General features: G+C 45.0%; 1 protein-coding gene across 2 annotated transcripts; it reads left to right on the forward strand.

Annotated features, from left to right (window-relative positions):
* The first annotated feature begins 21,676 nt into the window (after positions 1-21,676).
* Positions 21,677-25,878, forward strand: LOC119286270. 2 transcript variants are annotated; one of them, XM_037565643.1, is made up of 3 exons: positions 21,677-21,975; positions 22,315-22,548; positions 22,639-25,878. In XM_037565643.1, exons 2-3 carry the CDS (start codon positions 22,431-22,433, stop codon positions 25,626-25,628), a joined length of 3,108 nt encoding a protein of 1,035 aa, XP_037421540.1. In that variant the 5' UTR covers positions 21,677-21,975; positions 22,315-22,430; the 3' UTR covers positions 25,629-25,878. The 2 variants fall into 2 exon arrangements, with proteins under 2 accessions (XP_037421540.1, XP_037421541.1); XM_037565644.1 differs by having other exon boundaries at positions 22,357-22,548.
* The last annotated feature ends 253 nt before the right edge of the window (positions 25,879-26,131 follow it).

Here is a 26,131-nt window from a genome sequence, read left to right on the forward strand (position 1 = left end):
CCGAGGCGAGCAGCGGGGGAAGCCCGAGAGCGGGGGTAACGGCGCGGGAGACACGACCTTGCCGTCGTGGGGCAGGCGCGAGGCGGCTCGCCGGGGGAGGCGCGGGCCCAGGACAGGGCGTGGCCGGCGCGTGCGCGCAGGCGGAGCGGTCGCCGGCGGCTGTAGCAACGCGAGCAGTAGACAGGGGAGGAGGCAGGTGCACGGTGGCTGCAGCGGGTCAGTTGCAGAGCGCGACCGGATGGCGTGGGTCGTGTGTGCGGGGGCGCCTAGGAGCTTGTGGGCCTGCGCTGGGGGAGCCCGGAGACGGGCGTCGTCAGGGCCGCGGGCGAGCACGCGCCGAGCGAGCTTCGGCCATGGCGGCGCAGCGTGGGGAAGACCTCAACAACGACAAATCGAAGCAAGGAAAGAGAGGATCCGGGAGAGGAGCTCACAGCGGTGCTTGTAGGGACAGGCAGCGGGCTCGGGAGTCTCCGGTGGTGGCAAATTGAAGATGGCCGCCTGCGATGCAGAAGGTTGGAGACGGGGTTCGGTCGCGTCGTCTTGGTGCTCCTCTGGAGGCGTTCATCGGTGTAGTGGAAGAAGACCCTGAGGCGGACCTCGCAGGCACGGCGTGCTGGCAAATCAACGGCGGTGGTCGCGGTTATGGGCACCACACGGCGGCCGCGCCGCTCGGCCTCGATCCAGATCGAGAGAGAGGTGAGCGAGGGAGGAAGGGGAGGGGGTCGAGTGGGGAAAGTGGCAGGGGACCGAGGCGCCAGGGAGTGGCCTTATCCCCCAGTCGGCGTGGCAGCGCGGGGCGCCGCACCAGGTCCGGCGGGGACGAGCGGTGTGGTCGGTCGGTCGGTCGATTGAACAGGAGGGAGAGAAAGGGGTGACCGGGGAAGGGGGTTGTGGCCTGTGGGCCACTGCCAGCAGGGCCTGCCTAGTTGCTAAGGCCCGAGGGGTGGGGCTTTACTTCCTTTTGCTTTTGCTTTTCTTTTATTTCTTTTCTATTTTCTTTTAAGTACCCTATTATTACAATTTTGTAAAAATAAACACTAGCACTTAAATTCGTATTTATAAATATACTACTGCCACCTTAATTCTCAACCCAAAATAAAATAGTTTAATATTTTATAAATTTATAAAAGGCTTTTAATAATTGTTTTGCTGTTGTTTTATTTATCTTTAAGCATTTAAGCATTTTATAACAAAGTGGTTTCTTCACCATATTTACTTATGAATTATTTGGCACATTTAGAACATTTTAGTTTTAAAAGTTTAAAAACTTTTGTTGTTTGCCTTTAACTCAATTTTGAATTTGAATCGGTTTTGAACTAATCCGAGATTAACTACAGTGATAGAGGTGACATGGTATCATTAGCAGGGAATTACTGTAGTCTAATTATCCGGGCGTCACAATTTTCCTCCACTACAAGAAATCTCGTCCCGAGATTTAGGAGGCGTAAGGGGGAAAGAAGATTCTAGTTACGAAATTCTAGCGAGTGTTCTTGGTCTTAGTTGCTCTCCTCGAAGTGGTCGATCCATAACGCTGAGGTTTTCATACTTCGGCCTGAGGTCATCATGATGAAGTGGGCATCCTTCCTTCGGGAACTCCTTCGTACTTACGAAAAGGATAAGGGGTAGCTTTGGAAGAATGGAACTCTACAAGGTGGCTATCTTGGTTTATAACTCAGGGAATGTGGTAAAAAGTAACTCTTGAATGGAAACTTAAGACAATATCGAGAGCAAGGTAAGTAGGTACCATGAGAAGTTTCAAGCGGGTAGGGAATCGTTCGATGCCTGAAACAAAGTGTGAAAGGGGTCTAGAGCAACGAGAATAAGTATTGTGTCTGATACTAGAATAGATCACTTGGCAGGTGGCCCGTGAATTACATATGAAGTCAAGCGCGAGGAATAACTTTGACAACAGGGTGTATAGGAGAGTCAGGTTTCGATCCTAGGACCTGTGGGTTATGGGCCCACCATGTGGGTTAAAAGTAGGAAGGCGGTGACGATTTGCACGATCATGCAAGCAAGGTATGTCAGAGGATAGCCTGTCAGCTATGTCGGCAACAACATCGATACCAAGGGCGAGGGACGAAGAGAATCATTTTCCCGCTCGTTGAAACGAGGCGGACCAATAGGCAAAGTTCTCGTCCATCGGTAGCTACCGGGATGTCATCAACAATAGTAACAGGGTCTTGCTGACAGAATAGTACACCGGGGTGTTTACATAAGCAGGAGAATATTACTGCTTAGATCATATAGATCACAAGCAACGTTAAACCAACCAAATGGAAAGGAAAATATGATTATCAGATTAAACAAAACAATGGAAAGGAGAATGTGTTTAAGCACATATTTCAAGGGTATATCCTTCCCAAGGACAAGCAGATCATGATATCCGTGACAAGATATAATGTAGAAAACTCTTTAGGTACGGGAGATAATTTTCATGACATTACCCATACAACAGTGTTTGGATAATTGAGCAGGAAACATTTAACATTGGGCTTCAAATGTTCCTGTTGAAAATCAGAGTACCATAGACATGCTTCAAGATAGCATTGACATGGTCAACAGGTGAAGATCAGACTTTGGAAACAAAAAGGATCCATTAGGAACAACTTATAGAATAAGTCTTACAATTTCCTCACGGAAGAATTACTAACCTTGCCAAAAGGAAACTATAACAATAGGTCCTCCGGCCAGGTGTGATAGGCATGACATCACCTTACCGGGTCATATAAAGACCAATGTTATAACTCTTGGAAATATGTTCCAACCATCATATCTGACCGAGATTCAGATCTGATTGGCAGGATACCTCAGACTCGGGATGCCTGAGAAGAAAAGGTGGAACACAATTGACGAGTTAACATTGTAAGATTTCCAGGAAATGAACTATGGAAGCGAGTTACGAAACAAGAGTTCATCATTAATCCAAGGAAAGATGAGGAGGTGGCTGATGGATTCAGCAACATTTCGTCAAGATTTTCAAAAAGGTGGATTTCACAATTATGTGAACAAGGAGATAACATTTGTCAGATCAAATGATATAATGAGGTATGCTCGAGGAAAACATACACAGTTAAACATTGGTTGAAACGTGCGCCCGAAATATGGGCTTAGGTAGCATGATCAATGTTAGAATGGTGATTCGATAACCAATGGTCTAAGAATGAATTATCGACCATTAACTTCAAAGTAATAGAGTTGCTTGAAGTTTTAAAGTCGCACATCATAACTCAATTGTCGATTTTCCGGTTAGAAACAACACGTGGACCAAGGAATGAATGGAGATGGCAAGAAGTATTACTAGTATCAAGAGTTCTTAAAGAGGTGGCGAAATTCTCATGACTTTCTTGACATAAAAGATGGTAATACCTCCAAGGTAAAGAAGAACAACTGCTGGGTAGCAAGGATCTCAAGGTATAACACAAAACACGAACAAGTTTGTGTTGAACGAAAGGCAATAAAGTGGTTGATGATAACACGAATCATCGAGGGGCAAGGATGGTATTACCCATCAAGAATTTGATATATATCTTGGAAGAGCTTAGGATGTTGATGATGATCACGACACAGTTGTTGAGAGATTTCATGAAGATGTAATCGGTCGGTGATGACATCAAGTCAATAGGAATGATGAAGCGAAAGGTTATTGGAACCATAGGTACGACACAAACTTGAAATCAAGCTTGTCATTCAAGGACAATTATTATGACGAGGAAGATCGACGTAAGATTAGCTTACCTCGAAATTTTTGCTCTGGGAAGAAGGACCAGGTAGCACAGTTAAAATCGGCATGACAAGGATATAGCCATGCAGGCTAGGAATGACGTGATCGAGTTCAAATTCGTAAGTCATGAAGCTTACCAAAAAAAATTTAATTGCGGTGTGGACTTCAGTCAGTTATCGGTGTCTTTGAGTGTTTAATAACTCAGAGCCCGTGAAAAATTGGAATCAGTGAGTATGTAGCACTTGATGAAGAACTCATAAGAAGTATGCAGTTCCATGATAATCTCAAGATACCGGGGGTAATACTCGACGACAAATCATAGTAGAGGTTGGACTAGGGTAATGCTCTGCAGAAGACAAGTGCCCAAACTTGCACGAGAAATGGAATCAAGGAGAAACATGGTCGGAACCATGTCCACAGATACAAGATGAACTTATAACAAGGGGATAATTATTTTAAGAGAAGCTTCCATGATAAGGTATACATCGTTTCCATGGGCATGAACACAGGGCTCAAGGTCGACTCCCACTTGTTCAACACATAACTTTTCATTCACCTCTCGTATTTTGAAAATGACATTAGTTGTTGAAAGTTTTACCTGGTGCAATACCAGATAAGTATGACCCGTGAAATCTTCTGGGTTTGCACAGATTAGGGAAGGCATTAGTTCAAACCATCGGGTATCTTAGAAACATATACCACAAGCTTCAAGAGTAAATATCACCAGCTCGAGAGCAGAGCAAGGTTGAGAAAGCAGAGGATACAATTTACCAAAGGCATTATGTATCCGAGGGAAGGCTCACAAGGTTATTGAATATGAAGGATGTTGTCAGATAAAATCCAACAAAGGATCTGGTGGTCCATAAGAGATCTGATGTGAGCATCGGTACTCAACCAGAAGAAGAAAGAATGCAAGGACATAAGATTATACAAACAACTGACTAATTCAAGGCTCAAATGCAAATGAATTATGAATTCCAAGACAAGGGATCAGAAGCAATGCTCTGATTAGGGATGGAGAAGTTGAGTAAGCTTAGGGGTAAAATCGACAACAATTTGATTGGTCAAGATTCAACTCATGTTTAAATGACGTCTGAGCCGAAAGGATGAATTATAGGATCTGATTGAGGATTGCGAGCATTCGCAATATATTAAATCAATGGACTCAAAATGATAGTGACAAAGGCTGCCAATAAGATTACTATACTTATGGGCTTAACCATAATGCAAGTAAGCAGGAATTTCAAGAGCAATAAGTGCTAAGGATTTTCATGAGATTGAATATTATTTAGAAGACCTTAGTGAAACACATAAACAACTAGGGAAGGGCGGATACTTGGTAAGTGCGAGGAATTATCCATAGGGGTATTCAGGTGGCTTAGAACTACAAGGCAGTAGGCATAAAGTATTCTCGGAACAATAGAGAGAATTTTCGGCATATCTTGTAATAACAAGATCAATGGGATTTGAAAGGGCAAGTGTATGTAGTTATCCATACTGATACAACAGTGGTAGGGAATTTGCAAAGGCGGTGGGCACAACTGTCTTAAGAGAACATCGGAGATTATCTTCGGAATCTTCTGGTGCAGCAGGCAATCATCTGTAATAAGGGGAACTCCAGGTGGACGTGATCATGAGATCCGAATGTTAGAGTTAGTAAAACCATTTAAACCCGAATAGAAGAGAGATCAGAGTCCCAGAGTATAGACAAGGAATAAAAGATCTTAATACCACCCAAATGGCGACATGGGCCCGTAAGGCACACATCCATGTTAGTAAAAGTTTTTGTAATGTCTAGACTCAACTTCGGCCAAGGAGTGTGGAAGGGGGATTCCTACAGGCAGTTGGCTCTGATACCAACTTGTGACGCCCCCGATTCAATCATACACTAATCATACATGCAAACGTGTACGATCAAGATCAGGTACTCACGGGAAGATATCACAACATAACTCTACAAATAAAATAAGTCATACAAGCATCATATTACAAGCCAGGGGACTTGAAGGCTCGAATACAAGAGCTCGATCATAGACGAGTCAGCGGAAGAACCAATATATGAGTATAGACATAAGTTAAACAAGTTTGCCTTAAGAAGGCTAGCACAAAATGGGATACAGATCAAAAGAGGCGTAGGCCACCTGCCTGGGATCCTCCTAACTACTCTTGGTCGTCATCAGCGGGCTGCACGTAGTAGTAGGCAACTCTCGAGTAGTAGTAGTCATCATCGACACTGGTGTTTGGCTCCTGGGCTCCAACGTCTGGTCGCAGGAATCGGGTATAGAAAGGAAGAAAAGAGGGAGCAAAGCAACCGTGAGTACTCATCCAAAGTACTCGCAAGCAAGGAGCTACACTACATATGTATGCATTGGTATCAAATGGATTAAGGGTATCATATGTGGACTGAACTGCAGAAAGCCGGAATAAGAGGGGGATAGCTAGTCCTATCGACGACTACGCTTCTGGCCACCTCCATCTTACAGAATGTAGAAGAGAGTAAATGGTAAGTTCACCAAGTAGCATCGCATAGCATAAACCTACCCAGCGATCCTCTCCTCGTTGCCCTGATAGAGAGCGATCACCGGGTTATATCTGGCACTTGAAAGGGTGTGTTTTATTAAGTATCCGGTTCTAGTTGTCATAAGGTCAAGGTACAACTCGAAGTCGTCCTATTACCGAAGATCACGGCTATTCGAATAGATTAACTTCCCTGCAGGGGTGCACCACATTTCCCAACACGCTCGATCCCCTTTGTCCAGACACACTTTTCTGGGTCATGCCCGGCCTCGAAGATCAACACGTCGCAGCCCTACCTAGGCACAATAGAGAGGTCAGCATGCCGGTCTAAATCCTATGGCGCAGGGGTCTGGGCCCATCGCCCATTGCACACCTGCATGTTGCGAGGGCGGCCGAAAGCATACCTAGCCTAGCAGGCGTTCCAGTCCAATCCGGAGCACGCGCTCAGTCGCTCACGTCATGAAGGCTTCGGCTGATACCACGATGTCGAGTGCCCATAACTGTCTCCGCGTAGATGGTTAGCGCGTATAGGCCAGTGGCCAGACTCAGATCAAATACCAAGATCTCATTAAGCGTGTTAAGTGTCTGCGAACACCGACCAGGGCCAGGCCCACCTCTCTCCTAGGTGGTCTCAACCTGCCCTATCACTCTGCCACAAAGTAACAGTCGGGGGCCGTCGGGAACCCAGGCCCACCACTACCTGGGTGGAACCACCTGCCCCTTCAGCCCCCATCTCCGAACAGTACCACAGATAATGTAACGGCGTAAAGTATATAGTATATGCCCGTGATCACCTCCCGAAGTGATCACGGCGCAGTAGTATAGCATGGCAGACGGACAAGAGTGTAGGGCCACTGATGGAACGCTAGCATCCTATACTAAGCAGTAGGATAGCAGGTAAAGGTAACAATAGTAGTAGCAAGGACATGCTATGCAGCAGTATAGGATTAACTGAAAGCAGTAACATGCTACACTACTCTAATGCAAGCAGTATAGAGAAGAATAGGCGATATCTAGTGATCAAGGGGGGGCTTGCCTGGTTGCTCTGGCAAGAAGGACGGGTCGTCAACTTCGTAGTCGAACTGGGCATCAACATCGTCTGTCTCGTAGTCTACCAAAGAGAAGAGGGGGAAGAAACAGTAAATACAATGCAAACATAAGCATGACGATGCATGTCATGACAATGAGCGGTGCTAGGTGTGCCCTAATGCGGTAGGAGGTGATATCGGCAAAGGGGGAAAACATCCGGGAAAGAATCCCCAGTGTTTCGCGTTTTCGGACAGATGAATCGGAGAGGAAAGTTGCGTGTTCGCTATGCTAGGGATGCGCGGCGGACGAACGGGCTTCGTATCCGGGTTCGTCTCGTTGTTCTAAGCAACTTTCATGTACAAAATATTTTTCATCCGAGTTACGGTTTATTTTCTATGATTTATCAAAGTTTTAATGATTTTCTAGAATTTGTGAAATTGTTTAATTCGAATAATAAGCAGAATAAAGTTTTGTCACCTAGTGCTGAAATAGCCAGAGTGTATGACTAGTGGCCAGGGGGTCCGGTCAGCATGCACACTCAGCAGTTTACCAGTCAACATTGACTAGTCAAAAGGGTCAGCGGGGCCTACATGTCATTGACACGATGACTTGTCCTTTATTTTTAAAGGGGTATTTAAGTGAGGGGGGCCACTTTCATAGGGTAGTTAGACTAATTATCCTAAACAATTAATTAACTAAACTAGTTAATTATTTAACTAGTATTTCTTTTATTTACTTTCTAAGGGTCGGCCCCACCTGGAAGTGGCCTCAACCGGCCACAGAGGGGAGCTGTGCCCGCGCGAGCACAGGACGAGGCCTGGCCATGGCCGATCGTGGCCTAACACGAGGAGGGGGAGTGGTGAGCGCGTAGCAACTGGGGCGGCCAGGGGAGCCGGGGTGGGGCCGAGCCGCGGCAGTGGTCGGCGGAGCCGGCTTGGCCACGACGTGGCAGGGCAGAGGGAAGCCGGGCGGGCGGCCAGGGGAGGCGCCGCGATAGAGGCCCGAGGCGAGCAGCGGGGGAAGCCCGAGAGTGGGGGCAACGGCGCGAGAGACACGGCCTTGCTGTTGTGGGGAGGCGCGGGGTGGCTCGCCAAGGGAGGCGCGGGCCCAGGACAGGGCGCGGCCGGCGCGTGCGCGCAGGCGGAGCGGTCGCCGACGGCTGTAGCAGCGCGAGCAGCAGACAGGGGAGGAGGCAGGCGCGCGCCGGCTGCAGCGGGGCAGTTGCAGAGCGCGACCGGATGGCATGGGTCGCGTGTGCGGGGGCGCCCAGGAGCTCATGGGCGTGCGCTGGGGGGAGCCCGGAGACGGGCACGGTCAGGGCCGCGGGCGAGCACGCGCCGAGCGAGCTTCGGCCATGGCGGCGCAGCGCGGGGACGACCTCAACGACGACAAATCAAAGCAGGGAGAGAGAGGATCCAGGAGAGGAGCTCACAGCGGTGCTTGTAGGGACAGGCAGCGGGCTCAGGAGTCTCCGGTGGTGGTGAATTGAAGATGGCCGCCTGCGATGCAGAAGGTTGGCGACGGGGTTCGGTCGCGTCGTCTTGGTGCTCCTCCGGAGGCGTTCATCGGTGTAGTGGAAGAAGACCCTGAGGCGGACCTCACAGGCACGACGTGCTGGCAAATCAACGGCGGTGGCCGCGGTTATGGGCACCGCACGGCGACCGCGGCGCTCGGCCTCGATCCAGATTGAGAGAGAGAGGCGAGCGAGGGAGGAAGGGGAGGGGGTCGAGTGGGAAAAATGGCAAGGGACCGAGGCGCCAGGGAGTGGCCTTATCCCCCAGTCGGCGTGGCAGCGCGGGGCACCGCACCGGGTCCGGCGGGGACGAGCGGTGTGGTCGGTCGGTCGGTCGGTCGATTGAACAGGAGGGAGAGAAAGGGGTGACCGGGGAAGGGGGTTGTGGCCTGTGGGCCAGTGCCGGCATGGCCTGCCTAGTTGCTAAGGCCCGGGGGCTGGGGCTTTACTTCCTTTTGCTTTTGCTTTTCTTTATTTCTTTTCTATTTTCTTTTAAGTACCCTATTATTACAGTTTTGTAAAAATAAACACTGGCACCTAAATTTGTATTTATAAATATACTACTGCCACCTTAATTCTCAACCCAAAATAAAATAGTTTAATATTTTATAAATTTATAAAAGGCTTTTAATAATTGTTTTGCTGCTGTTTTATTTATCTTTAAGCATTTTATAACAAAGTGGTTTCTTCACCATATTTACTTATGAATTATTTGGCACATATAGAACATTTTAGTTTTAAATGTTTAAAAACTTTTGTAGTTTGCCTTTAACTCAATTTTGAATTTGAATCGGTTTTGAACTAATCCGAGATTAACTACAGTGATAGAGGTGACGTGGCATCATTAGCAGGGAATTACTGTAGTCTAATTATCTGGGCGTCACAGTAGGCATGTATTCCGTAAATAGTCATACGTGCTTATGGAAAGAACTTGCATGACATCTTTTGTCCTACCCTCCCGTGGCAGCGGGGTCCTATTGGAAACTAAGGGATATTAAGGCCTCCTTTTAATAGAGTACCGGACCAAAGCATTAACACTTAGTGAATATGTGAACTCCTCAAACTACGGTCATCACCGGTAAGTATCCCTATTATTGTCACTTCGGGGTTAACGGATCATAACACATAATAGGTGAATATAGACTTGCAAGATAGGATCAAGAACTCACATCTATTCATGAAAACATAATAGGTTCAGATCTGAAATCATGGCACTCGGGCCCTAGTGACAAGCATTAAGCATAGCAAAGTCATACCAACATCAATCTCAGAACATAATGGATACTAGGGATCAAACACTAACAAAACTAACTCGATTACATGATAAATCTCATCCAACCCATCACCGTCCAGCGAGCCTACAATGGAATTACTCACGCACGGCGGTGAGCATCATGAAATTGCTGATGGAGGAAGGTTAATGATAACGATGGCGACAGATTCCCCTCTCCGGAGCCCGAACGGACTCCCGATCAGCCCCCCGAGAGAGATTAGAACTTGGTGGCGGCTCCATATCGATAAAACGCGATGAATCCTTCTCTTTGATTTTTTTCTCCTCGAACGTGAATATATAGAGTTGGAGTTGAGGTCGGTGGAGCACCAGGGGGCCCACAAGGCAGGGGTCGCGCCCCCACCCTCGTGGATAGGATGTGCCCCCCCTGCCCTTGACTCTGTCGCCGGTATTTTTATATATTCCAAAAATATTCTTCGTTGATTTTCAGGTCATTCCGAGAAATTTTATTTCTGCACAAAAATAACACCATGGCAATTCTGCTGAAAACAACGTCAGTCCGGGTTAGTTCCATTCAAATCATGCAAGTTAGAGTCCAAAAAGGGGGAAAAGTGTTTGGAAAAGTATATACATTGGAGACATATCATCTATCTCTACATAGATAGATCTTTTCTACATCATGTCATCGTTCTTATTGCATTACTCCGTTTCTCCATGAACTTAATACACTAGATGTATGCTGGATAGCGGTCGATGTGTGGAGTAATAGTAGTAGATGCAGGCAGGAGTCGGTCTACTAATCTTGGACGTGATGCCTATATAATGATCATTGCCTGGATATCATCATGAGTATTTGAAGTTCTATCAATTGCCCAACAGTAATTTGTTCACCCATCGCTTTGCTATTTTTCTAGAGAGAAGCCACTAGTGAAATCTACGCCCCCCGGGTCTCTTTCTCATATTATTTTCCTTTGCATTCTACTTTTATTTGCTTCTATTTTCAGATCTACTAATCCAAAAATCCAAAAATACTTTGCTGCACTTTATTTCATTTGTGATCTATTTATTCAATCTATTACAACTTTTTCCCATCACACACCAATTTCTGGCACCATTACCCGAAAGGGATTGACAACCCCTTTAACACGTCGGGTTGCGAGGATTTGTTATCTGTGTGCAGGGGTTGTTTACGTTGTGTTGCTTGGTTCTCCTACTGGTTCGATAACCTTGGTTTCATATCTGAGGGAAATACCTACCGCCGCTGTGCTGCATCATCCCTTCCTCTTTGGGTAAATACCGACGTAGCTCAAGCGACATCAAAAGGAAATTCTGGCGCCGTTGCCGGGGAGGATCAAGTCAAGATAGTCTCCCGGCCACGTGCCAATTTCTGGCGCCGTTGCGTGGGAGGATCTTCAACATATACCAGGTTTCTAATCACAAATCTCATCTCCTTGCAATTTACATTATTTGCCATTTGCCTCTCATTTTCCTCTCCCCCACTTCACAAAAAATTGCCGTTTTATTTGCCCCTCTTTTCCGTTCGCCATTTTCTTGCCAGATCTATCTGAGTTCTTGCTTCCTAGCCATAATGGCTAGTGTTCCTACTCCTCCTTTGTCACCAGATTTTGAAGTACTTTACTTCAAGCAAAGACAAGGAGAAAAGTTGAAAGATGCTTGGTATAGGCTTATGGAATCGTATCGTATTTCCAATCTAAAGGGGGACGCTAAGGTTTTGCTTTGTAATTTTTACATATGACTGGCTTTGCGTCATAGAAAACTCCTAGATTTTGCTGCAAAAGGGAATTTTATTGAGCTTGATGCCAATGCTGCCTATGAAATTTTAGAAGGAAATTTGGGGATTCCACCTCAAAAGAAGGGGTTTACTTTCACCCCAGAGGGGGTTCAAATGCTGGACAAACTTGGTGATTTGCATAGACACATGGTTGAATTACAAACATATAATGAACCTCTCAAACATCTCAATGGTAGTATCAATCACATGAATACCCTTATTACTCTTTGTAACAAGCGATTGGGTATTTTGGATCTAAAGATGGTTTATTTATCGGAAAATTTGGGGAAGCGTAAAGAGCCTCCCGGGTTTGAGAAAACACTTACAAAAGTTGCTAAAACTTTGGAAGACAAAACTTAGATCCTTGCTTTATGCTTAGCTAATGGCGTAAAACTATAGCGCTTGTTGGGAGGCAACCCAATGAATAAAAATTATTTTTGCTTTTTGCTTCCTGTTTTTGAGTGTTAGAACAATTATGCTACTGTTATGATTGTGTTTTTATCTTTTAATTAGTGTTTGTGCCAAGTAAAGCCTTTAGGATCTTCTTGGGTGATAGTTGTTTGATCTTGCTGAAAAAACAGAAACTTTTGCACTCACAAAAATAATTTTCATGTTTTATCAGAGAGCGATAAAATACCCATTCCACTTGCAGTGGATCAATATACAAATTACTCAGGCTATCCTAATATTGCAGAATTTTTGGAGTTACAGAAGTATTTGAAATAGTCAGATTGCTACAGACTGTTCTGTTTTGATAGATTCTGTTTTCTTTGTGTTGTGTGCTTGTTTTGATGGCTCTGTGGTTTTCTTTGATGAGTTTTTGCCATAGAAAAGTTGGAACACAGTAGATATAATACAAGAACAAAATATGAATTGGTTTGATATAGCACTTATAGTAGTGATTTATTACTCTTATACTAACGGATCTCACGAAGGTTTATTTTCCGGAAAATTTGGGGAAGCATAAAGAGCCTCCTGAGTTTGAGATGAGATGGTGCTGTTGAAGATGTCGATGGAGATTGCCCTCACCAAGATGGGAGAGTTGTTGGTGATGATGACGACGATGATTTGCCCTCCAGGAGGGAAGTTCCCTCGGCGGAATCGCTCCGCCGGAGGGCAAAAGTGCTCCTGCCCAAGTTTCGACTCGAGGCGGCAGCACTCCGTCCTGAAAGTCTTCTCCTTATTTTTTCTAGGTCAAAATGACTTATATACCAAAAGATGGGCACCGGAGGTGGGCCTGGGTGAGCACAACCCACCAGGGCGCGCCTGGGCTCCCCGGCGCGCCCAGGCGGGTTGTGCCCGCCTGGTGGGCCCCCTCCGGTAGTTATTTGCTCCAATAATTCTTAAATATTCCATAAAAAATCTTCGTGAAGTTTCAGCTCATTTGGAGTTGTGCATAATAGGTAGCCTGACGTAGCTTTTTCAGGTCCAGATTTCCAGCTACCAGAATTCTTCCTCTTTGTGTATACCTTGCATATTATGAGAGAAAAGGCATTAGAATTACTCCAAAAAGCATTACTATGGATAAAAACATTATAAATAACAGTAAGAAAACATGACGCAAAATGGACGTATCAACTCCCCAAGCTTAGACCTCGCTTGTCCTCAAGCGAAAACCAAAATTGAAAAACATGTCGACATGCTGAGAGAGAGAGGTGTCAATAAAACAAAATACGGACATAGAAGCATCATGTTGATTATTATAACAGCAATACAACTAAACATAAGACTTTTATCATAGAACTTTTATCATATACTTCTCATGGGTAAGTAACAATTCATCACACAATCATGTTCTCAGTCAACTTTGCAACTACAATTCATCATCTTTTCAGGAAGAGTCACGTATTGGAGCCTTTAGGCAAGTCCACATACTCAACCATCATATGGTCTTCTATGATTGCTAACACTCACCGCATACACATGAGCAAAACATTTCAACCGGACACATAGAAATATAGGGGCTTATAATTTCGCCTCCCAACGTATTCACCTCAAGGGTGATGTCAACAATAATAACTCATGCTATCTATATTCAACTGGACATATGTGCCTAGATCTTTCCTCACCACATGATGCTTGCCAAAGGAGAAAAATTAAAAGGAATAGAAGGAAAACTTTGACTCTTTGCATAAAAGTAAATACATAAAAGTAAATAGGCCCTTCGTAGAGGGAAGCAGAGGTTGCCATGCGCTTATTTGTTTGTATGGTCAACCCCTTAATGCAAAAGAATGTCACATTACATTTCCCCTTGTGATAGCGACCTTTATTATGCAGTTTGTCGCTTTTATTCTTCACCGTCACAAGTTCATGCAACGCTCAATTTTCTCTTACACTAAATGATATCACACTTTTAGAAGCAGTTTTTATTGCCTTTTTGCACCAATGACAACTTACTCGAGGGATCTTGCTCAATCCCTAGGTAGGTATGGTGGACGTTTGAAAATAAGATATGGGGTTAAGGGATTTTGGATGCACAAGTAGTATCTCTACTTAGTGCGGAATTTTTGGCTAGCAAAAATAGGGGGCAAGCACCACATGTTAAAGAATCTATGACAATATGACTTCTATGTGAATATAAAAAACATAAACCATTAGGTTGTATTCCTTGTCCAACGTCAACAATTTTAGCATATAATATTTTGATGAGGGCTCACAATCACAAAGGATTTCCAGGATAGTATATTTATATGTGAATCTTCTCTTCCCTTATTAATTCTTTCATGAGTTGCATCATTGACTAATGCTATGTTTGTCAATCTCTAATAATTTTTTCTACTTATACTTTTCCGAGTTAATACCACTTCTAGTACATAAACTTGTCCTGGTGGGAACAAGTTCATACAAGAATTAAAAAACCCCATAAAAGTAGTACACAAACTTTTGCTAGCGGAACATCTTAGTCCATTTTCGTCTATTCTGCCGGTGCACCGTCTCTGCTGTTATAACGTATGGAACCGGCTCCATTTGTCAGTGCCGCACACAAAAGAATAAAATAGTATGCAGCCAGATTCGAAACGAAGACCTCGTGCACTCAGTCTGCTTGCCAAAACTGCAACACGCTAAACACTCTGACAAAAAACACTTGTTGTACAAATTGGAGCTGCAACCTTTATAATATTTTATTCACGTACAATTTACACTCATAATTTTTTCTTAAATACGAAGAGTTGTATTCTCCACTAAAGATACATTCAGTGATCCATTTGAGTATGTATGCTTCACGTTTGAGCCAGGGTTTCTTGTACATGATCCGGACCACGATGCCGTTGTTCACTAGCTTCGATATATGAACCACTGGCATATATTCAACGACCGAGACCAAATAACCGGGCCAGCTAACATAGCTATATTTCTATGCTGGCTACATTGAGCAGATCCGTCATCCCGCCGATACAATCACTATCCCACAACACAACACTGTCCCCTTCACAGGAGGCGAGGCAGACCGGGGATGATGTCAGTGGGAGGCAGAGAAACCATGGTTTTGGGGTGGCGGCCACTGTAGGGAATCATTTTCTCATAATTCACCATCAGTAACCATAAATCATTGGTTGTGTGCATCATTTGATGTAGAGGCACAATTGGGCCGCCTCTTCTTCCGGCGTGGCATCGAAGTAGCAGGGAGGCGCGCTCACCCACTCACGGACCTCGTCGGTCCACGATTAGGTCTCCTCCGGCCAAGAGGGGGGGGGACGCTTGCACGTGAGAGTTGGATCGTGCTTCGGCTCCGGCTCAGCCTTGAGCTCGACGACGGGCGGCGCCGACAGCGGTGGCGGCACGAACAAGGGTGCCTAGACAGAGTCCCCCGCCGCAGACAAAAGGGCTTGCTCCATCCCATCCTAATGGTCGTCCTTCTTGAGTCGGCTCGTCTCCAGCGCGTGCTGCAGGGCCTCCTCGAGGGTGGCTTGGTACTCCGCCTCCACCTCCTCTTCCTCCGGCTCTACCCTAAGGGGCGGCGGTGGAAACAAGGGGTTGATGTGGACACTTCACCGCCGTTGCTCCTCGTGTTCGAGGGCAAATCAGGCCTCCCAGTTGGGCGAGTCAGTGGCATACTCGGGCATTCGCCGCTGCGCTGGCGTGAGCTGCGCCTAGCGCCTGCGCACCTCCTCGTCGTGCGCCCGCTGTGACCGCAGAATCGCCGGCACCGGGATCTGTTACAGATCGAGGTGCCAGTGGCGCGACAGCGTCACGTCAGGGTAAGGCAATGACTGCCTGTACTCCTAGTGCCACCACGTTTGGTGCACCGGGATGTGCAGACGCTGCCGACCTGAGTGGGAACGCGCCGGTGGTGGAGGAGGAGGGGGAGGAGGAGCACGGGAGGATGAGGCGGCGGGGTGCCCTTGCCCTTGTCGCTGCCGGAGCTGTTGCCGAAGAGGCCCATTGCTAGGGTTTAGGTTGTCGCTGGCAAGGAAGCACGAAGGGGGTGGTGGGGGCCAGATGTGGACGGAAGTGGATGAGGCCGCCCCCTTCCCCGCACACGTGGGTTAAGAAACAACGTTTTCACTGGCTGACCAGTGGACCTGGTGTCTGTGGTCGTCATAAATTAGATGACGGGCGGTAGTTGTGTGGCCGCCAAGTGGGACCGCGGCGGACACCGATGGGACACGCGGCGCGTCCGTGCCGATGCATTTCAGGCGCAGTTTTGGGCCGGAAATGGGTTCGTGCGGACGCAAGCGAATGGTTTTTCGAAATGGGTCGGTGTGTTGGGCTGGTTTTTTTGTCCGCGACGACTCAAACGGACATGGGTTGCCCCATTGGAGTTGCTCTTAGGCCCACAAAAAGTAGTTGTATTAAATAGGAGTACATATTTCTTTTAGGTATACCGATCAGTGATCGGTTGAAGTGTTCTCGTGCCGTGCGCGACCAAAGACTATAAGATGTGCAGCTCTGTTTGGATTGACTCGCGCCTTATGTTGGGGTGGTTAGCGCGCTGCTAGTTGCAAGCTAACTTGTGCGCGAGGTCTGCGGTTCGAAACCCCTCAGCTCGCTATTTTGTTGTTTTGGTTTATTCTTTCTTTGTGACATTGACATACGGGCCCGGTTTCACGTCAGCAACTGTAGAAGCATGTTATAACGGCAGGAGATGACGCACCGGCAGAATAGACGAAAATGGACTAAAATGTTCTGTTAGCAAAGTTGTTGTACTACTTTTGTGGGGTTTTTTAGTTCTTGTATGAACTTGTTCCCACCAGGACAATTTTATGCACTACAAGTGGCATTAACTCTACTTTTCCTTATGTGGTGTCATCACCTACCATAGGATTAGCATATGATATTTTCTTCACCTATTTAGTTCCTTTCTTTTATTCTTTCTTATTTCTTTTTCTTTTATTTGCAAACATGAAAGTAAAGAAAGCAAAAACTCAAACTAACTTTATTATATAACTTGCACACGATTAGAAGGATAGATCACTAAGCAAACTCTCAAAGAATAAAGGATCGAACTAAACTTTTATTCATCTAAAGCAAAAGATCGAACTAAAATAATTAAAAGCAAAAAGATAGCGGGGTGATACGATACCAGGGCACCTCCCCCAAGCTTGGCGGAAGCCAAGGGGAGTGCCCATACCCGATACTCAGTTCTCTTTTGGTGGTGAAGAAGATGATGGTGATGATGACAATTGTGCCTTCAACTTTTTCATATTATAGTCGAGGAGAGCAATTTCCTCCTTTAAATCATCGACTTCCAACTCCAGCTTCAAGATCTTGTCACATAAATCCCCTTTGCATTTCTGCCTAAAACGAAAAGGAATAGATTGGATTTTAGACCAGTTAGCTCTCTTGGGAAGACTTGACTTCTTGAATTCCACGTGCATATCCCCAGGTTCAGGTAGAAGGACATCCTCCTCCTCCGAGCTTGAATCATCGATCTTCATTAAGTGAGCATCCTCTTCGTCATCTGTAGTTCGACCATAAGGGGATAGGTCCCCATAGGTCTTTGGGTCAGCAATGAGATGTGAGACATAACACTCTCCGTCAGAGTCTTGGGACGACATATTTCCAGAATTGCGCAGAAAATAGCGAGAAAAGAGAACAAAGGATTTTCTCCGCGATACGGTGATCAACAGGTTCGGGAAGTGTGTGTACATATATATTATCTTGGAGGACCAGCATACGGAAGAAAAACGAAGTACGAAAGGTGTCCCAAGTGGGCACAACCCACCTGGGCGCACCAGGCTGCCTGGCGCGCCCTGGTGTCTTGTGCCCACCAGGGGACGCTTCCTAGAAGTTTCTTTATTTCCAAAATTTTAAATATTCCAAAACTGATAAAACATATTTTTGCGGATTTTTCGGAGTCCATTTACTTACCGTATCACGTACCTCCTTATTTTCATGATTCTGGAGTGTTCCGGAAGGACTCTTTTATGTGTTCTTCCGGTGTCAAAGTTTGGATAACATTACTTTCAACATTAATGGGCGTACCTGAGATATAATGCTTTATTCATTGCCCATTGACAACCTTCAGGTTAGTACCTTCGAAGTTATTTATTTTGATGGCTCCAGATCGGTAAACCTCCTCAATAACATAGGGGCCTTCCCATTTTGAGAGGAGTTTTCTTGTAAAGAATATGAAACGATAGTTGTACAAAAGAATATATTCTCCTAATTTAAACTCATGCTTTTGGATTCTTTTGTCATGCCATCTTTTTACTTTTTCTTTGAATAATTTTGCATTTTCATAAGCTTGGGTTCTCCATTTATCTAAAGAGCTAATATCAAATAACCTCTTTTCACCGGCAAGTTTGAAATCATAATTAAGCTCTTTTGATGGCCCAATATGCTTTATGTTCTAACTCAAGAGGCAAATGACAAGCTTTTCCATAAACCATTTTATATGGATACATACCCATATGATTTTTATATGCTGTTCTATAAGCCCAAAGTGCATCATCTAATTTCTTAGACCAATTCTTCCTGGACCTATTAACAATCTTTTTACAAAATTAATTTTATTTCTCTATTGCTAAGTTCAACTTGACCACTAGACTGAGGATGATAAGGTGATGCTATTCTATGGTTAACATCATACTTGGCAAGCATTTTACGGAAAGAACCATCAATAAAGTGTGAACCACCATCATTCATTAAATATCTAGGGACTCCAAACCTTGGGAAAATAACTTCCTTAAGCATTTTAATAGAGGTGTTGTGATCAGCACTACTGGTTGGAATATCTTCTACCCATTTATTAACATAATCAACAGCAACCAAGATATGTGTATACCCTTTAGAGGAAGGAAAAGGTCCCATATAATCAATTCCCCAAACATCAAATGGTTCAACAGCAAGTGAATAATTCATAGGCATTTCTTGACGCTTACCGATATTACCTATTCTTTGGCATTCATCACAAGATAAGATGAACTTACGGGCATCCTTGAAGAGAGTAGGCCAATAAAATCCAGATTGCAATACCTTGTGAACAGTTCTATCTCCAGCATGATGTCATCCATAAGCTTCGGAGTGACATTTCCGTAGGATTTGTTCCTGTTCATGCTCAGGTACACAACGTCTAATAATATCATCTACTCCTTCTTTATAAAGATGTGGGTCATCCCAAAAGTAATGTCTTAAATCATAGAAGAATGTTTTCTTTTGTTGGTATGTAAACCTAGGTGGTAAATATTTAGCAAAAATTTTCAAGCCTAGACAAATTATCAGCTACTGGGTTCTCAGCTCCTTTTCTATCAATGATATGTAAATCAAATTCTTGTAACAAGAGAACCCATCGAATGAGTCTAGGTTTAGTATCTTTCTTTTCCATAAGATATTTAATAGCAGCATGGTCTGTGTGAACAGTTACTTTGGAATCAACAATATAAGGTCTAAATTTATCACAAGCAAACACAACTGCTAAGAATTCTTTTTCAGTAGTAGCATAATTTCTTTGAGCAATGTCTAGAGTTTTACTAGCATAATGAATAACATTCAGTTTCTTATCAACTCTTTATCCTAGAACAACACCAACAGCATAATCACTAACATCACACATAATTTCAAAAGGCAAGTTCCAATCAGGTGGTTGAATAATAGGTGCAGAAATTAAGGCTTTCTTGAGTGTTTCAAAGGCTTCTGAACAATCATCATCAAAAACAAAAGGGATATCCTTTTGCAAGAGACTAGTAAGAGGCCTGGAAATTTTAGAAAAGTCTTTGATAAATCTCCTATAGAAACCAGCATAACCTAAGAAACTACGAATAACTTTTATATCTTAGGGACATGTCATTTTCTCAATTGCATCAACCTTAGCTTGGTCCACTTCAATACCTCTTTCAGAAATTTTATGACCCAAGACAATGCCTTCATTAACCATAAAGTGGCACTTCTCCCAATTCAAGACAAGATTTGTTTGTTCACATCTCTGCAAAACTCGATCAAGATTGCTTAAACAATCGTAAAAAGACTTCCCATAAATAGAAAAGTCCACTAGGGCATCTCCAAAGCGGATTCTCAAACCTCCACTATATGTCCGGACCATAGTGTCTGGTCCACTTTTGTCATCCAACAGGGACCTGCATATGTACGTTTAGCAGTCTGGATGTACGGATTCCGGTATCCAAGAGATAAACATGGGGGCTTTGCCGAAGTCCGGACACACACTTGACCAATCACATGCATGGTCGCCCTCTCTCTCTCTCTCTTTCTCTCTCTCTCTCTCTCTCTCTCTCTCTCCTCCCAACCACACATGCATCATCCCCCTCTCCTCTCTCTCCTCCCAAGAGGAACTAAACCACAATTATCCCACCACATGCAATGTCTTCACCTACTTTTTTTTCTCCCAACTGAATACTTTGTGATTAGCATTGGATGGCTCCCTCCCGCATCTTGTTTGCGGACCACGTCCGAACAGAAAAATGAATATATACTGGAGACATTTGCGGGTCAGCTTTGGAGATGCCCTTATAGCATCTCTAGCAGATCCCGTAAAGCTCGCTGGGTCACGTTTTTTTCGGCGGTTTTACGGGACAGGCGAAAATGACGGCCCGAACAGTTCCGCTAAAAACGGCCTGACCCTTTAAAGTTTTATGGGAGGCCCGTAAACCGCCCCCGAATCCCACTCATATACCGATTTGACCGCTTTTAGGGTATCAATCCGCCATTTCCCTTATCCTCTCCGCCGCAAATCCTCTCTACTTCAGCAAGAAATCCCTTTCATCCGGCAGCCGTTTGCGCTGCGCGCAGCCACTATAGCAGATTCATGATGTTGTGCGCGGGCGATGGAAGGGGTGGCCGCGGCGGCGAGCCGCCTCGCAAGCACCGCAACAATGGTGAATCGGGGAGCTCCTTCCTCCGCCCGCCGGTGGAGGAGTGGCACCGTGCGCAGGCGCGCAGGCGTGGCGCCGGCTCCCGCAGTGCCGACGCACGGGCATGGAGCAGCTTGAACCACCTCGACCGGATCTTTGATCTCACGATCCAGCGCCTTCGGGCGGCCGAGCACGCCTGGTTTGATGCGAAGGAGGCGGCCGCCGCTAGGGACGAAGCTGCAGCGGCTCGGGCGGGCACATTGAAGGAGGAGTACTAGTCTGAATATCAAGTAGAACTTCAGTTATGTTTGCGGGATTTGTTCTGTCTTCGCGTCCGTCTTACCATAAATTTTGTTTATAGGATACCATAAACGAAATTTGCTAGACGACGGTTTGCGGGGTACGTCAGAGATGCTCTTAGATTTGTAGATGCTCTAGATTAGCTGCCCCCTTAAAACCCGCGTCCTTTTGAGCTCTTGACTTGTCCACGTGCAATTAATTACAAACACACATTTTCCAGCGAGTAAACTGGCGTGGTCAAGTGGTCATGCCGCCAAGCAGACAGCACCGTGCCTTGTCTCATCCCCAAAACACAGCATCACACACCACCATTTCCTCCCCCTCGTCTCCCCCCTTTCTCTTGGCCCCCCTGCCATGGTCTCCTCCCTCCCCCGCCCCCCTTCTCTCTCCTCCAACTTTCACCAGACAGCCCGACCCTGAGCTCAGCTGGACATCACTGACGCCATAGCCTCCTTTTCCCCCTTTCGCTTTTGCTCCATCTCTCTCCTCCTCCGTGGCCCAAGATTCACCGCCCCCCTTGCGATCCCTCCGAGTTCGCTCTCGCCTGGGGAGGCGGGAGGAGGAGCGAGACATTGCGGCGTGAGATGATCTTCTCCGGTGCCGTGGTCTTACGAGCACAAGGTTCGTGTTCCCTTTGCGCACGGCTGTAGATTTTTTCTCCCCTTCCTAGATCTGCAAGCGCTCCCTGATCGATTCGGTTGATCCGTGGTACATGTGATTTCTTGCTGCCATGTTTTTTGATGCGACAGGTGGCGTTTTTTTTCTCTCTTTATACATATATCCATATTCTTGAACTTGAGCTAGCTGTTGTTGACTAAATGAATCTATCAAAAACAATCGTCTGATGTCTATTTTTCTGGGAAAGAAAATATATTGTGGTGGAGTTCCTCCTTGCTGCATTATCCTTATTCCTTGATTAGTGTATCCATTCTTTGTAACAATAGATTGTTTTGATGCCAGAGAGTGGAAGATAACTGTGGTGAAGTTCATTATTGTCATCAGGGGGTGATGTTGGTACCTTTTCACTGAAGTGCATCTACCTTCTGTAACCGATATACTGTGGCGGTGAGGAGATCATGTCCATGGAAGCTCAGAATCTTCGGTTCGTCAGGTGCCCCAAATGCCTCCAGCTTCTCGTGGAGTACCCGTCCATTCCGGTTTACCAGTGTGGTGGCTGCGGCACCATTCTTAGAGGTATAAATCATAGGATCTATCCTTCTTGCCTGGCTAAGCAGTATCTCTATTTTTCAGACTTTTTTTATAGTCCTTGAATATTTGATGCAGCGAAAAATCGAGGTGCGCAAGTAACTCAGCCTGATTCGGTATCCGATGAACAGAACAATTTTCCACACAGCTTGGAAGGGTCCCCTCAGACCAGCAAGTCTATTTGTTCCGATGAACTGAAAGTTGTCTCTGCTGATATGCAGCCTAGTGAAAATTTGGTTGAGGGAAATATTTCCTCTGTCGGCAAGCATGCCATTTCCGGTGAGAATCTTAACACAGAAAGGACTATGTCTGTTGGAGAGAGTGCAGCATCTGGCGAGGTTGACGGTGAGGAGAATTGTTCCCTAAGTGTTGGCAATGCCCGAGACCCCGAGTTTATGATCGAAGAGGCAGATGACAAAGGTGCCACAGTTAATTCTAGTATGAAACTAATAGAAAATGTACAGAGTGTTGAAATAAGTGAAGATGCAGATGGGGAAAAGGGTTGTATTATGGATGATGCAAACGATGCTAGTGTTGCCAGCGAAGCTGAAACTGTCCATAGCATCGCAGGTGAGGAACTGGGAGATGATTCCGGTAAAAATGTGATAGGAGAAATAGAGAGCATGTCTGAGCAAAAAAATTCTGCTGGCAATAAAAATATGAACTGCCATGAGGCAGCTGAGACAAACAAATTGTATGAGGATGATGGGGCTAAATCCATTAACATGGTGGCTCGGAGAGAGGAGAGGTTGCAACCGTATGGGGGTTTATGTTTTGAATCTTATGAAGATCTGATTGAGGAATTGGAGAGGTCTTTATCATTAAGTGATGATGAGGAAGACTTTTTGGATGTAGCAGACAATAATGGGCTTAATGATGCTCTGCATAATCAAATTGGTAGCCGAAGGTTTTTGTCAGGGGGCAAAATGAATGATAGCCCTCGAAGTGATCCTCATGGTCGATTGATTGAAGAACTGGAGAGGTATTTCAGTGATCCAGAAGAACCGTTAGAACATCATATTGCGGTTGCAGACAAAGTCATTCAAGATAAAATTCATGTGAAGGAACATGATAAGGATCCTCAATTCCTGGTTAATGAAAGTGCAAATGCTTTCAGTGATGCAGATGAACTGTCAGAACATCATATTGGGGTTGCAGACACAGACACTCGAGAGAAAATTCATGTGAAGGAGCATGATAAGAATACACAATTCCTGGTTAATGAAAGTGCAAATGCATGTGAAGCTGATGGCAAATATGTACTATCTGAACAAAATTTTGAAAAGAATGAGCTAATAGCTTATGACACTAAAGAATTGGAAGAGGGTTGGACTGGAGATGATAATAAGATCGTCTGTGTTCATGGGAATGAGCATTTCGTGCTTACAAACACAGACAGTCCAGACACAATTCATGAGAATGAGATTGATAGGGATGCGCAATACCTGGACACTGGAAGTGCAAAGCCATGTGAAGGAAGCATCTCTTCCTTTGGTGACGGACATCTCAAATCTGGACAAAGTTTCCAACAAAACGAGCTAACAACTGAAGGCCCTAAAGAGAAGGAAGATGGTTGTATTGAAGATGACAATAAGATCAACTGCTTTCATGCGAATGAGCATGCCGTGGTTGTAGATAAGGACGTTGCAGAAATAATTCATGAGAATGAGCATGATAAGGATCCACAGTACCTGGGGACTGAAACTGCATGTGAAGATGACATCTCTTCATTCAATGACGAACATCTCAAATCTGGACAAATTTTTGATCAACATGAGGTAACTTCCAATGATGGCACTGAAGAACAGAAGCAGGGCCGTACGGAAGATGACAACACCACTCTATGTGTTCAAGCTGACAATCCAGTAGCTGATGCTGGGTTTTCAAGCTTGTCAAATGAGAGGATTCATTGCAACCCAACTAGCTTCACTAAGAAGAAAGAAGAGATATCATGCAGGTACAGAGATAGTCTACTTCGTCAAGGACTTTCTCTTGATTCTGAAGACTTCAGGTCAATCCAGAACTTTATTGAATCACAAATGGATGGGACCTCCAGTTCTCTCTCAAGTGGGTCACCTAGTCAAGGGGATTTGTCGATAAAAACATCAAGTAAGTTCAAGACTGTTGATCAACTTGAGCGCCTCAAGAAGATGGATGGTCTAAGAGATCAGCTAAATAGGCTTTCTAGCAACAAGGGCTTGGAGAAAAGGTATCAGAAGAAAGACCTGGAATACCAGCCACAACAACTGAATACCTATGATGTTGAGCAACAGTTTCGAAGTGTTGATACTGATTCCATCCCAAGTTCTTGTACTCTAGACTCCTATTATGGTCATGGAAAGCCACCAAGGTACCCCCCGCCAAATCCTTTCTCACCACCCCATTCATGTGCACACTGCCATTTTGGACATGTGCAAGCGCACATCCCGCACAACTTTGATGCTTGGGAGTTGAATTCATATTACCAATCCTCACAAGCTGGTAGCTCAATCCCTGACCACGATTCGCTCAAGTCAAGCTTCAAGGAACAGAAGCGTGTGGTGAGAAAGCATATTTTGCGGCCTTTGTCAGGTGCTTCACCATATACCGTCTGCAACAGCTGTTTCTTTTTGGTTCAAATGCCATCAGATATCTACATGTCAAAAAGAAAGATTGGGAAAATGCAGTGTGGTAAGTGCTCCAAGGTTATTGTATTGTCTGTTCCTGCTGTAAATCAAGCCAATGCAAATGCCAGTAAGGAACTAACCCAAAAATTAAGCAAGGCTGACAACAGAAAAGTTGCTAGAACTGAGAGTGCTTCTTATCCCGTCAGTGTAAGTGAAGAATGTGGAGCATCTTTCACAAGAAGCTTGTCTACTCGAGCTGGACCATCCCTTGCTGCCACACAAAGTAGCAAGAAGGTTTCAGACTCGGCACTTCATCTACTCATGGGGTATGATTCAGCAAGCCAGTTGTTACGTCACAGCAGGGCGTTTGAGCGTCGCAGCAGGGTGTTCGATGATGGGTATGAAAGCTTTGAGTCAATGGTGCCGGTGTCCAACCGAGTGGCCAGAAGAAAGAACATGTGATGTTTCGCACTGGTATGTCAAGCCTCTGGCTACTTACAGGTCACAGTTTTGAAGATAAACGGGCAGCTTTCCTGCAAATAGTTTTGATGGATTTTTCCTAGGCAGCTCTAGCCTATATGAAATCATTTGGTTTGTCGAAATTCTTTTTTATGGTATATATATTGTTTACTCTTGGTGTAAGTTGTTTATTCTTGGTGTAAAGTTGTCCATATTTGGGGGTATAATAAGAGTTTTTAATGTTACACTCGTCCACACTAGTATTTCAGTTCAGGAGATTATCATTTATTGCTCAAGTAGAAAGGTATGATAACTCTTGCGTCTTGAAACAGGATTATGAATTCCTGACATGACAAGTGCTGCAAGGTTGCCATTTGTCAAATTATTCCTATTGATGCTCACCTCTTTTCATATTGCAATTATTCTTTTCTTTTACCCGCAATTTCTTTTTCTTTTTCTGCAATTGCATATTTCCCAGTAACCATGTGTTACATAAAAAAAAACAT

Source organism: Triticum dicoccoides, chromosome 4A (genome assembly GCF_002162155.2).
Source record: "Triticum dicoccoides isolate Atlit2015 ecotype Zavitan chromosome 4A, WEW_v2.0, whole genome shotgun sequence".
Taxonomy (NCBI): domain Eukaryota; kingdom Viridiplantae; phylum Streptophyta; class Magnoliopsida; order Poales; family Poaceae; genus Triticum; species Triticum dicoccoides.

Bases quoted from the DNA above. Each gene is read 5' to 3' on its own strand.
- LOC119286270 (XM_037565643.1), top strand. From the start codon at position 22,431: ATGTCCATGGAAGCTCAGAATCTTCGGTTCGTCAGGTGCCCCAAATGC. The intron at 22,549-22,638 runs GTATAAATCATA...TATTTGATGCAG, and splicing joins CTGCGGCACCATTCTTAGAG to CGAAAAATCGAGGTGCGCAA.